Genomic DNA, 14,858 nt, shown 5'->3' with positions numbered 1-14,858 from the left:
GTTCTGGTCTTTGTGAGGGCGGGATCATAGCGATCGCATTCAATCTTTGATTAAAAAAAACAATAAATATACACCGTAAAAAATCACAACTATGTTAAGACACTATAAACCAATCACAACCATGTTAAGATCACAACCATGTTAAATAGCAAATCACTCTATTATATTTAATTTTACAGTATCAATCAATCACAACTATGTTAAGATCACGATTATCTTAAGGGTCAAATCACACTTTTATATTTAAAAATGTCATGTCGCTTATTGATGAATCTCAATAGGATGAGTGTCCTATCTTTAACCTCAACATTATTATACTTTATACTTTTTAAGTGCAATATTAAATATTTTTGTATCTGTTGATCATAATTTCTGACAACTATTCTTTCACGAACAAATATTCTTCCACGAACAAATATTACACAAATACAGAGGTCAAAAACATGAATTACCAAAGCATAATAGAGATATTCAAAATCACAGACGACATTCCAATTCAAAACGCTTACAATAACCAATAAGACATAACAGATAGAACAGATCTTCAATTTCAATCACTAAAAATCTAAATCAAGGCAACTTTAACTCCTCCAGTCTCCTTCAGAACCACCACCACCACCTCCTCTTGAGTACCGAGATCCACCATCTCCATAACCACGGTCCCGTCCACCTCCTCCACCATATCCGCCACCACCACCTCCATAACCACCTCCTCCACCATATCCACCACCTCCACCATCACGACGTCCACCACCTCCTCCATAACCACCACCTCCTCCACCTCCTCCATAACCACCACCTCCTCCACCACGGTTGTAACCACCACCTCCACCTCCATATCCTCCACCACCTCCTCCACGGTATCCACCTCCACCGCCACCACCACTGCCACGGCTTTGCGCCTCGTTCACAGTGATGTTACGTCCATCTAGATCCTGGCCGTTCATCCCTTCAATCGCATCTTTCATCGACTGCTCCGATGCAAACGTAACAAATCCAAATCCTCTCGATCTTCCAGTTTCACGATCAAGGATAACCTAAACAACAACAAAAAAGAAAATAATCGCATCAGATCTAACTCAAATTCACAATATCAAATAGATAACAAAAAACATGATAGTAACCGATCGATCTTCGCCTTTGATTCAAAGATGAAGATGAACGTACCGATTAGAATAACAAAAGAATCATTATAGTAACAAGTATCATAGTTCAAGTAACGGAAAACAGATCAGAGAGTAACAGTAACAGAACGGAACAGATCAGATCAAACGGGATCGAGAAATTCCAAATCCGGTTGGTGTCAGATCCGATCCAGCAACAAACGGACCTTCGATTCGACGATTTCGCCAAAGGTGGAAAACGCTTTGTCGAGAGCGTCGTTGTCGGTGGCCCAGGCGAGTCCACCAACAAAGCATCGGTACTCAGAATCAGCCATGGAAATGGATCAAGAACGGAACGAAACCCTAGGGATAGGGTTAAAATGGGAAATAAAGAAAAGGAGGATTTAGAATCCACCTAGAAGTGAGTGAGAGCACGAAGGGAAAGGGTAACACCTATTGCTCTTATATAACGGAGATATTTTCAACTATGGTTAATCTCCGTCCGTTCCTGGATCTTATTAGCCGCAAGATCTAAATTGGACTCATGACCACCGTCGATCTGTACATTTTTTTTATTTTGAATTAAAACAAATTTTATTAATTAAAAAACAAAATATCTCAGTATTCAAATGGTTTTTTAAGGTTATATTTGGCTGCATAATCGAAGTTTTTTAACCCCCAGGTTAATACTTTTTATTGAATCCAAAGGGTGAAATAGTAGTTACGATCATTTGAATAAAAAAATACTATTATTATTTGGGTTTAATAAGTGTGCAAAAGTGTAAATAAATTGTACTGTGTGATCTTGAAAAGTTTTATTTTTTTTATTCATTTAATAATTAATGTATTTGGTTAATATAAAGACTAAATACGTTGTTTATTTTATGAAGCTAAAAAGTAAGTCTTCTCTTATTATAAGAGACCATAGAGAATATAAATTTATAAAATAATAAAATTTATAAATACGGTGACAAAATAAAATTGTATAAAATTTAACTTTAGCAAGTTTCACTAACAGAATAAATAATTTATTTATATGATATAAATTTAAAATTAAATTAAATTTTATATTAGTTAAAATGTTATTGAGCAGGATAACATTATTTAAATTTAAAGATTTATAGATATAAATTATAGTATAATAATATATATGAAAATATTACTCTCGTCATTATTATAAACAAATATTTTATTTTTAAATTTATTGAATAATTTATGTATATAGATTATATCTAGACAAAATATATAAGTTCAAGATATATAAGTTGTTCATTGAATCTGAAAATCAAATATTTGCTTATAATAGTTGTGAGATATTGGATCGAACTCTAGTATTGACGAAGGGTAGCTTCTTGGTTCGACAGTTCGACAGAGTTAAGCATGAAGTCGAAGGATTGTTCACATGCTGGTGTCGAAATGTGCATGCTGTAGTCGAAGATGGGTCTAGCATGCAGATGTCGAAGATTCTAGAGTTGTTAGCATGTTAAATTAGGTTTTAGTGTTTAAACCCTAATTTGTTAAGTTAGCTTGTTTATTAAGTTGGCTTGTGTAATGGGCCTTGCTGAAAAAGCCCATTAGTTAGTATGTTAGGTTTTATTATAAATAGCATACTAGTCTCTCATCATTGCTAAGCTGCAAATCCTAATTTAGGGTGAGAGAGGTTATTTGTTATTCTTGTAAACTTGTAATCTTGTTCTAAGAGAAAGTGAAAGAATAGCAGTTATAACCAATTCTTGTGTTCTTCTTATCCTCTCTAATTCCCTATTATACTTTGTTTTTGGCATTGAATTCACAACAATAGTGATAGTATGGGGCATTGCTTAGGAGCGCATTTTTCGCTTTCATCTTAGTTATTGATATGCATCTAATGGTCCTCTGTAATTCAAGTCCCGTCAACCAAGTGGTTATAATCGTCATTCATATATAAGTTAGTCGCATTCATGCATTCACTTGCTTCCACTTACAAGAGTTCCACATCTCTCAAATATTAACTTGAGTGTTGTAGTGTTAACCTTTGAAGTTCTCGATTTCCCCTCTTTCTTTGATCATTTAAGGCCTCAACTAATGTTTTACATGATGGTCATCTTCAACTTTTCATCCAATTTTGTTCCAATACATAATAGTTGCATTATTTGTGAAAGGATTAACAAGTTTCTTCTTGGAAGGATTAACGTCTTCAAAATCCATCTCTTTAACGCTCCCAAGTGTTGGGTCATCATTGAGGGGGAAGCATTCACATCGGGTCAAACACTCACCTAAAGATCAAAGACTCACCCAAACAAATGAGAGAGACACCACATAATCACCAAAAACCTTAAGGTGATAGGTGTATGGGTCCTCTCATTTATAAAGTGCTCAACCTCCACTTTTCTAAGCAACGTGAGACTTGGAACTCACGCTTAATTCTCCACACAACTCACTTTATTCTCAACACCAAGGTCATCCTAGAATTTTGTTAGGGCCTTCTTCAACCACACCTCCTCACTAGATAAATTTTTTCCCTTATATACATACATCCCCATATTCATCAAAAAATGATTCTGCCTCTAAAACTTCGTAAACTTATCATTGCCAGGTGTATTGGGATAAGAATACGGGGAAGGGGTGAAGGGTGCATTGGAGAACACTCAATGTAGTCAAAGGTCCTTGGTGGGATTTCGTAGAGGCTCTTATGATGGGTATGGTTAAGGGGCGTAACAAAGTAATATATTTTTGAAACCTTTAAAGTTGCTCATATGTACGACAATCATCATCTTGCCTTGTTTAAAAGATATCACCTCTTAAGTGTGATCAGGGTAGGAAGGCATTCTTAAAACATGAAATAAATGAAAAAAGGGCGTCTGTGTAGGAATGTTATTTTCATATTCATGCCAACGTTAAAAAAACTTTCAGATATGCCTATCTAACAAGGTGCAGTTGTGAGGGGGCAATCCCTGAATAGCTAAGAACTCCCAAGTTTGAAATCCTTGAAGGAAATCATGAACTTCATCCTAAAGAACAAGCATTCGTGCACATGTAGTCTACACATTCATACTAACTACACAACCCCTTACTATTTGCGGAGTGCATTACTTACAAATTTGAAAACCAGGCAACTTCCTAGAGAGCAAAATCTATGCAACAAGTCGAACCACATCACATGGGTCGAGTACAAAGCAACCAAATATCACATGGGTCGAGATGTATGTGGTGCCCTTTCTTTCATTCACATCTGTGAGGTTGCTTGATTGTAGGGGCCAGGAAAGGGTCTGCCACCAGAGGCTCAGATTTAATTGTTATTGATGTTGCTTCGTCGTCTTTTTTTATGTTGTTTACCTTAGTTGCTACGGGGTTTCGGGGAAGACCTATGTGGGGCACCTTTTGGGTTTGGGATGCTCGTTTAACCTCTGTGTTCATCTCATTTTTTATTTACCTGGGTGCATTGCGTTTTCAAAAGCTTCCTGTCGAACAGGCTCCTTTTTCAATCCGTGCTGGACCGGTCGATATACTAATAATAAAGTCTTCTGTCAACTGGTGGAATACTTTGTATCAATCTGGGAGCATATCTTCAATGGTGTACCAAGACATAATCCCTAGGATTTCGTCGTATACCTATGGACATTTAGCAGCATCTTTAGGAAGTCTAAGAGTTGGTGGTGCCCTCCTTCCCATGTTTGTTTCATGGTCAACAGATAAAAAAATGCCCATTATGAGTATCACATCTTGATTATTCTTCTAACTACCATGTAATATCACCCACAATAGCTTCACAATTAAAAAAATGCCTTATACACCTATAAACATTGTGAGACGTTCATTCCTCCATAAGATTCCTAACATATATATCAGTGTTGCATCCATAATTTCATCATATATAAAACCAAAACATGTCTCATTTTCATCCTGGTAAGGGAATGCTCTATACTTTATCAGTTAGTCACTCATGGGTTTTCCACTTATGGTATTACCACCTATGGATAAATCACCTTTATCTTAGTTCGATATGACAAATCATTAATGTCTACGTAGCTACTAAGAATAATAATGAGAATGTCTGGTAATCGATTTCCTAAATGAGCCATTAGTAAATAACTAATGAAAATCCTAGAAAAGTAAAAGATAAGAAAACATGTTATGTTGAAAGAGAGGTGGTGCCACCTACACTCCACAACATAATGGAATGGCAGAAAGAAATACTCCAACCATAATGAATATGGTGAGAAGTATGTTGAAAGGAAAGCATTTACCTAAAGAGTTTTTGGGTGAAGCTGTGTTGACGATAACATACATTTTAAACAGATGTCCAACGAAGAAGCTAGAAGAAATTATGCCAGAAGAATCTTGATCTGGTGTGAAACCTAGCTTGAGTTATCTGAAGGTATTTGGATCTATAGCATATAGACATATGCCAGATCAGTTGAGAAGAAAACTTGATGACAAGTCGAGTCAGATGATCCTAATAGGATATCATTCGACTGGAGGTCACAAGTTGTTTGACCCAGTGAATAAGCAAGTAGTGATCAGCAGGGATGTGATCATAGATGAGCTTAAATAATGAGATTAGACTGAGAATGTCAAGAAGGATCCAGTGCGGATATTTTGTGAAGAACCAGTCACTGAAGTTGAAAGAGAAGAAGTTCAACAATAAAAAGTTATAGATGATGCATGCCCAAGCAGACCACAGAGAACAAGACACATGCCTGCAAGGTTGCAAGAATGTGTAGTTACATCAGATGATATGATCAATGACGAAGGTGAGTTGGTACATACGCTTTCTACGCAGATATCAAACCCGTCAACGCAGTTGAGGCATTGAAGGATTCGAAGTGGGTGAAAGCCATGAATGAATAAGTGAAACCTATCAAAGACAACAACAGTTGGCCACTTATCGAATTGCCTCAAGGCAAGAAGGCAATTGATGTGAAGTGGGTATACAAGGTGAAGTGTAATCCCAAAGGGGAAGTGAATCGACACAAGGCAATGCTTGTGGCGAAAGGATTTCTTTAGAAGGAAGGAATCGACTTTGATGAAGTATTTGCACCTGTTTCCATGATCGAAACAATCAGGTTGGTTGTTAGTCTGGCGAACATGAACAATTGACACATGTGTCAGATGGATATTAAATGTGAATTTCTGAATGAACCCTTAGACGAAGAGGTCTATGTTGTATAACCAGTTGGTTTGTGAAATATGGATAAAAGAGAAAGGCGTACATGTTGCATATAGCCCCATATGGATTGAAGTAAGCTCCAAGAGCTTGGAATAAGAAGATCGACAGTTTCCTAAGGGAGAAGGAATTTATGAAGTTCACAACTGAACATGGAGTATATGTAAGAAGACAAAATAATGAATTCCTTATACTATGTCTCTTGTCGATGACTTATTGATAACAAGTAGCTTCAAGAAAGAGATCGAAGACTTCAAAGGTGATCTTAGCAACGAATTTGAAATGTCTGATCTGGGTGACATTTCATATTTCCTTAGCATCGAATTCTACAAGAGTAGTACAGGCTTGATAATGCATCAGAGAAGATATGCAGGAAAAATTCTCAAGAGGTTTGAGATGTAAGAATGTAACTCGACTTCGACACCTTCTAACCAAGACTGCAACTGTCGAAAGATGCAGATGAAGATGATGTCGACCCAACCCAATACAGAAAACTTATTGGGTCACTAAGATACATTTGTCATATACGGCCTGACTTAGCATACAGTGTAGATATGGTAAGTAGATTCATGCAGAAGCCAAAGGTATCACACCTAGCAGCGGCGAAGAGGATATTGAGGTATCTAAAAGGAACCCTCAACTATGGAATTTTATTTCCTGCAGCTTATAAAGGAAAACAGTGCAAGTTAGTGGGGTACGTTGATTCAAGTTGGTGTAGTGATGTTGAGGATCGAAAATCCACAGCAGGATATGTGTTTATGCTAGGTGGTGCACCAGATTCTTAGAGTTTGAGAAAGGAACTAGTGGTGGCATTATCATCGTGCGAAGTAGAGTACATAGCTGGTTCTCTTTGTGCATGTGAAGAAACATGGATGGTGAACTTGGTCGAAGAGATAACATGTAAAGATTATGGAGTAGTTACCATGAAAATTGACAGCATGTCAGCTATCAACCTAGCGAAGAACCCGATAGCACATGGTCGAAGCAAGCACATCGAAATGAGGTTCCATTATCTTCGAGAGCAGGTAGCATATGAGAAGATAAACTTGGAACACTGCAGAACTAATAATCAAATTGTAGATATCATGGAGAAGGGAGTGTTGATCGAAATATTCAAAAGACTAATAGCTATGAAGAATGTAGATAACTTAGACACAATGAATTAGGTGGTGTGTTAAATTGTAATTCATAGTGTCGAATAATGTGTGTGTCAAACTAGATTTGATTTAGTTACACACATATTTAATGAAATTTGATTTAGTTCCAAAATAGGTATTTTGTACTTTTTATAATTTTGGGCTTTTGACTTACACAACAAGCTAACCTAAACCTATAAATAGAGGGAGTAATCTTTATTTTTGTAATCAAGTTGAATTCACAGAATTTGCAGTTGCAAGTGAATACATAATTTTCTACAATTTGTGGGTAGAGATAAACTCTGCAGAAAATCATTCTCTTTCTTTCATAATTTTTCATTGTCATTGTGTGGTAGCAACAATCTTGTTCATCATGATTGATAGAAATTCATCATAGATATTATTGGATTTCCAACACGCAAAACTAACTATATGGTTCTCGTTGAGTACAACAGATGTGAGGAGTGCTAATACCTTCTCCTTGTATAATCGACTCTCGAACCCGAATTTGGTTGTGAAGACCATTTATTTTCGTTATTTGAGGATTTTATTGAAAATTTCCCTTTCCTTATGAAATAAATAAACTTTGAAAGCGACTCTGTTGTATTTCGAGCGTTCATTACGCTCAGGTGTTTTTTGCGCCGCTGACACTTATTTTTGCCTAAAAGTGTCACTTTTTACATGGAACCTCAGTTTTCGATAACTCGAACTACATTAGAAGTATTTATAATCATCAGAGAATCATGTATAATTTTGATTAAATCTATGTTATGCATTTCATCATGAAATTAAATTGTTAATCGTTTTCCATGTATACACATGTACATATAATAGCATTGTTTGACTTCCACAAATATGCGTATACATATATTATTAGGCGGATATTTATAGTTAAATAAGAAGATTAGGAACCTCCTAAGTTGTAAATCATGATTAATAAAATAATGTACCTCCAAACAATCTGAATATCAGAGAAGATAAATTTCATAGGTGTGGTTTTAGGATTAGGAATATCATACTTGGGTCGGAGTCATAAACTAGTTTATATAGTAAATGATTATAGTTCTAGGACATAATTCGATATTAGATTGGATTTGATCCATTCTAAAACACCTTGGCTCATTCATTATCATGACTCATGACAAGGGTTAGTTTCGTCAGTAGAAAAATAATTTTATTTATTTTGGATTTTCTATGATGTTTAAGAGTGTTTAGTTTCTTATCATTTGTAAGAAATTTATATCATCTATTAGAAGAAAAGAGGTTTTATTTAGTATATTTATTAAAAATTAAAATAAATTTTAAAAAATATTTTATTAGATTATAGATAAAAATTGGCCACGACATAAAACAATTAAAAATTAATCAAATCAAATACATTTTAGCTATTTGTATTTCTTGGAAATGAAACTAAAAAGCTAAAACAGACGTATTTCCTAAACAATGAAAATTTGAAAATAAAAACACTTGAAAATATATATAGCAAAAATATAGGTGTTGTTGTATCAAGCAAAATTTTCTAACTCAGGAAATCTATTTGGGCTTTAGGTTTGGAATGAAAATCAATTGGGCCACAAATTGGATTTTAATTGGAATGAAATCTATTTTTGCAACGTACTTATCATCCCTTCATTTATATTTTCTACCCCTCAAAATCTGGGGAAAAAAAAATCAAAAATTGCCTTTTTTTTTAAAGTCAAAAATATATATTCATTCAGTATCTTTTTGAAACTAAAACAGTTGGTATTACACGTTATATTTTAAGAAATGAAGATTTATGAAATTTATAAAATATTACCTGTGTGGCCAAGTGATAAAAGTTTAAGTCTTAAAAATATATTTCTTTCAAAGATCTCAAATTCAAACTAGATGCAAATTGCTCATGGATTTCTTTTTTTTATAAAATATTGATTCATATCACCACACAACGTATATTCAACATTTGAACCTTAAGATATGTTTCAATCTTTGAATTTTAAATTTCATAAATTCAATTCACCTAAATTTTTTAATGTCAAAACTAAAATTATTTTCAAAATTTTTAGAATATAAATTATATTTCAAATATTTTGATTTTCAAAGGTTCAGCAATAAATTTTTTTTAGAAAATTTAAAAAATGAAAGTTTCAAAATTCAATTTTTTTACTTTTCCAATGTTTGAACTGTTATTATTATTTTTTTGAAAATTTCACTTGCTGATCTAAAATTTTGACTCAATTTCAGTATAGAAAAATATAACTTTTTTATCCAATTAATAAATATTTAATTTTAAATGGATATAATACATAATGGCAAAGTAGAATAAATCACATTTAGAGGGTGGGGGCATAAATGAAAAATGCTAAACACTAGCACCCATATGACCCAAAAGAACTATTATTTTACCAAAAACAATATGCAAGGTTTATTTTTAAAAAATAAAAGAAAAAATGCAGGAAACATACAATAAAATATATTCATTTTTTGATATATTTGTTACTCTCTGGAATAAGTTTTTAATACATTCAGCCAAAAGAAAAGGAGTTTCTTGTACCCTTTTATATGATTTTTCAAATTTTAAATTGTATACTAGTACATGATTTCTTGGTTAAAGCATATCCAATTATTTTACTACTTTTTGTCACTTAATATATTGTATCTAAGAGTAATATCTCTAATGAAGAGTAAGCATGTAAAACAACAAAACTAATAATAAACTTAATAATATTATTAACATTTTTAATTATTTATTTTTTTAAAATAAACTCAATATTATTACTCAACCTAAACACAAGTAATGTTTACACATAAAATATTATGTTTGTGAGCAGATTGTTCAAAAGGTTTTAGCTGGAGAAATGGTGTGTCTCCCACAAAGGTGTGTTGCTCAAAGAATGGCCCCATAACATGCTCCTTGCTCGACACCCCCGATTGATGTTCTAACATGATGTTCATAAGTTGGTTGAATTAGAGAATCTATATGGTTCGAAAATCTGGATTAGAGATTATCTTATTGTAGAATTTGTTATATATGTTTTCTGCTTTTTCTCTTTAATGGAGTTTCTTCTCATAAAAAAAAAAATATGTAGCATAAATATACAATAGACAAATGTTCTTAAACAATAAAACAAAAATATATGTGTGTGATTATGGTTTTTTTAGACCGTTGTTATTGGTGCTACAATTCCTTAACTGCAAGTCGAAGCCATTGATTACTTCAATGTCAAGAATTCTCACCCGAAAACCTACGGACCTGGTTTTGCACTTGTCGTGTGTGTGTAAATTCTTATAGATTGATTAGGAAGTTCAGACTCTTGTGTTGAAGGCAATGCTTCCATAGCAATGTCAAGAAAATTGGTTTCATTAAATATCAATGAAAAGTTAAGACTCGATATTACAATATTGTTGATGGATCAACACCTTTTAGATTCTAGCATTGGGAAGTTAATGATTCTAAGATGATTTTGATTTTTGAAGAACTTATAACTTTATGGTTTAGTTAATTATGCAAGTTATAATACTTGAGTTGTGAGACGATACTATATTTACTTTAAAAATAAACAAAGATTACATAACCTACATCACATTCATCATTTCATGTTAATCGATCAGACACCTTAAAGAATTAACTCACCAATGATATAAATCATAAACAAAGTTTACTTCATTATGATGCATCTATATCCTTGATGTTATTTTGACACTTTTCAATAAAAAGACAGAGTTAAAGCCGTTTTGTTGGGATATAATTGAGTTTCTTATTTTTCATATTGATTATCCACATACTATCCAAATTTGACAGTTGGTTTGCACTTGTTTCTTACTTTCGATCTGATCTATTTGATTGTTTTTGCTTATATAAGGGTAGAGTAAATTTAGGGAAATTTTTTAGCAACCTATTCGATTGAGTTTCCCTGATTTCATGTGAGTCTTTCCCATCTACATCTCTCTATTTAAGGAAAATTCTTAAACGAAACATTTTGCTGCAAATCAATTTTCTTTAACAAAATAATGTATTTATCATCTTTTTCGTCTCAATTAAGTATTTAGGATGGAAAAATATAGAACTCAAGTTGTTAATTAGTGTAAACACGGTTGCAATTGCTTTTTGGTTTTGCTTGTGTTTAAATTGAGTCAATTGCTTAAATTAAACTTTCATTACCCACAAACAAAAGGGCCAAAAGAAAGAGGCTTGATTTTGACTTAAAAGAATTTCTATGGCACCATTCCTTTTGTTATGATTAAGGAAGACAACATGTTAATGGACATTTTTAAAAAAACTCTTATTTATTTGGCTACTTACTGAAGTTACATTCAACCACTAGCCTAGAATTTGATTTTTTTTTTTTTTTTACCTTTTTGTTTTGCTTTCACTAGGAGTGAATTTTCATGCTATATTAAATTCTAAAACAAAACAAAACAGTTCTAAAATTTTTCACTTGTTACGGGAGATAAAGTTTTTAGATCCAAGGTTTGAAAAATTAAAAACACATTTGGATAGAGCAATTCTATAAATATATGAATGGAATTTTCCTTCACCATACAATTTTGATAATTTGCAGTTTATTTTGTTCTAGAGATAGAAGGAAGTTATTGCTATAGAGATATAAAAGGAATAGGATTACGTGTGAGCATGTGCATATTTTCTCATTAAATTGAGATCATTATTAAATCTAACAGTATAATTTTTAAGTTTTACCGGTGAGTAGGGTTGGAAATGAGTTGATCTAGAGATAGAAAGAAGTTATTGATATAGAGATAGAAAAGGAATAGGATTACGTGTGAGCGCGTGCATATCTTCTCATTAAATTGAGATAATCATTAAATCTAACAGTATAATTTTTAAGTTTTACCTGTGAGTAGGGTTGGAAATGAGTCGAACTCGACTCAACTCAGTTCAACTCGTTAAGAATTGGTCGAGTTCGAGTTCATTGTTAGAAAGTATAGGATAAATATTTCTAGTATCGTCTCCTCAGAGATTGATGCGATATTATCGTTGTTCTACAGCTTAGTGTATTTTGAGTTAAGATTCGGGATATTTTTAGTGTCATGAAAGATAAATAGCATGAAAATAAATTAACGACAATAATTTAAGATTTAAAAACGGTTTGGTAAAACTGTGTCAAGATTAGTTTTCGTTAGCTTGCTTTTGTATATACTCTGATGATCATGTATATGAACATATCAATGATTAATACAATCATGTATCCTCTCGATACTGTTTATCTCTAAAGCAGTGTCGTGATTGTTATTATATTAACCGTCAGATGATCTCTCATGCCGACAGTTGACATAATAACCTTTAAAGTTTGATACAAGTGATTATCAACTCACAAATCTATCTCTAGAGTTTGATTGTTGATAGATGAATACCCTTTTGGTCAAGATTTGAAACATATCTCTCAATAGTGTATCCAAACAACATATAAACATGAATACAAAGATATTCACCATATATTAATCACCAACAAGGTTCATATACAAAAGATCAAACTAAATACATACTCTACAAGCTAACTACCTCTAATCTTGACACATGAGGAGTTTAGCTATCCATAGCTTCAACAACAAACATCAACACAAGACCTCCTAGCATAGAAATTCAAAGATGATGATGAAAAATGCTTGAGAAATCTTGAAGATTTATGAGTTTTTCTCTCCTCTTCTCTTGCCCTAGAGTGTATGGTTGGTAAGAATGAAAAAAACAAGATAAGCTCCCCACAAAATATCTCTAAGTGCCTAAAAGTAGTCACTTGAAAAAGTACCCCCGCTTAGCGCCCAGACGGCCGCTAAGCGGACTTCACAAAATATCTGATTCCACGCTGGAGGCCGCTAAGCGGGCTGAGGCCGCTTAGCGGAACTTGCTGAACACAGATTTCCCTTTCGCCCCTGGAAAGCGCGCTTAGTGGCCGCTGAGCGGCCCTTGCTGAACAAAACTTCTTCCCTTGGCCTCCAAACTTGCTCCAAAATGTCTCAATACCTCCTAATACTTCCCAAAATGCATAAAACCTACAAAAAAAACATAAGGAAAGCTTATAAATAATATATTTACTACTAAACTCAGCTTTATTTATTTACACGATTACGAACCGTAATTAAATGGACAAGAATTGAGAAAAGTTATCAAAATACCACAAAAGTTATCAACAATTATCCACATTTTGGATTCTAACAACTCTCCCCAACTTTGACCTTTGTTTGTCCTCAAACAAGAGCAACTCAACAAGCACAAAAATAATATTTACAAGGTTAGCAACGTAAAGAGAATGGTTCAAACTTGACTTACATGCATGCTCCATAACCATCCCTTGCTTGTACAAGATCAAAACATGAATATGAGTTAGGTTCTAAACACAAACACTTCATCACACTTGCATTTTTCAAAATAATGTTCAAACTTGAATCACCTACAATCAACTTCAAAAATGAAGGACAAAGTGCTATAATCATGTTAACACAAAGGACTTATCACTCTCCCTAGCAATTGTGCACATTCAAGACAATTCATACCTTCATCTAACTAAGTAACCAAAATGATAGAAACAAAGATCACGAGGGCTTTTTCGGTTGTAACTTGGCTCGGTTCCAAACAAGTGACATTTCTACATGGCCAATGAATCAAAAAGGGACAATTGCATGAAGAGCATTTATTCAATCACACGATTTACACAAACATTCTTATTTCTCCCTTTTGACTTAACAACACTACAATGCATTCTTTCTTTTGTCTTTTGATTTTACATCTCATTGAACTTTTTCTTTTCTTTTTCATATTATTCTTTTTCTTTTTGAATGCATTGTTCTATTATACCACCATTTCCTTTCTTTCTTTTTCTCAAGTAAACTCCTCTCTCCCCAACTTTGAACAATTCAACAATTCAACACAATTATGCTCTTCATTTAAGGTTTAAGTGTAATTGGGTTAAGTGTCTACCAAAGAAAATATTTTCCAAGTGAGTCAAAAGTTTTCTCTATTTGCTTTTCTTCAACAAACTCAATAAGGGATTACTTACTAGCTTGTCGGTTCTCATTCAACTCACTTGGCAAAATCAAAATTTAAGGCTCAAAATTGGTTTCAATTGATCACACTCTCACATGTGGCCTTTTGGAAGGTGGTTTTTCTCGTATTACACAAAAAAAAATTGCCTCGATCACTTCTAAGTTCTAACACTTTAAACAAAGCAGATTAAGCATGAATCGTCCCAGTTAACACCAATTGCTAGCACACACAAAAGTTTCTAGTACACAATGGAAAGTCCTCTCACTTATGTAGTTATGTCCTAACTTGATTCAAATATGAACAAAATCTTTCAAATGCCAAGTGATGACAAGTTTTTGTATAAAGCACCTAAATCATATTCACACTAATATCTACAAAGCAAGAAAATCGTTACCTTAGCATGCACCGCATCAAGAGCATTATCATCACCATCCAACTTTGATGTTACCACTCTTTGATGAGACTTTGCTTGCTTGAGTTTTTTTTCTATTCAT

General features: G+C 33.4%; 1 protein-coding gene and 1 pseudogene across 1 annotated transcript; one reads left to right on the top strand and one right to left on the bottom strand.

The window, feature by feature from the left end:
• Window positions 1-382: 382 nt before the first annotated feature.
• Window positions 383-1,549, bottom strand: LOC131660393 (glycine-rich RNA-binding protein GRP1A-like). Its single transcript, XM_058929639.1, has 2 exons — window positions 1,331-1,549; window positions 383-1,037 (listed from the first exon to the last, which is right to left on the bottom strand). Exons 1-2 carry the CDS (start codon window positions 1,436-1,438, stop codon window positions 582-584), a joined length of 564 nt encoding a protein of 187 aa, XP_058785622.1. The 5' UTR covers window positions 1,439-1,549; the 3' UTR covers window positions 383-581.
• A 4,229-nt stretch (window positions 1,550-5,778) lies between these two features.
• LOC131657601 (small ribosomal subunit protein uS14z/uS14y/uS14x-like) lies at window positions 5,779-10,741 on the top strand (annotated as a pseudogene).
• Window positions 10,742-14,858: the final 4,117 nt, after the last annotated feature.

The sequence above is a fragment of the Vicia villosa genome, linkage group LG3 (assembly GCF_029867415.1).
Source record: "Vicia villosa cultivar HV-30 ecotype Madison, WI linkage group LG3, Vvil1.0, whole genome shotgun sequence".
NCBI classification, from domain to species: domain Eukaryota; kingdom Viridiplantae; phylum Streptophyta; class Magnoliopsida; order Fabales; family Fabaceae; genus Vicia; species Vicia villosa.
Note: the sequence above shows the minus strand (reverse complement) of the source record. Positions and strands in the feature narration are given on the sequence as shown.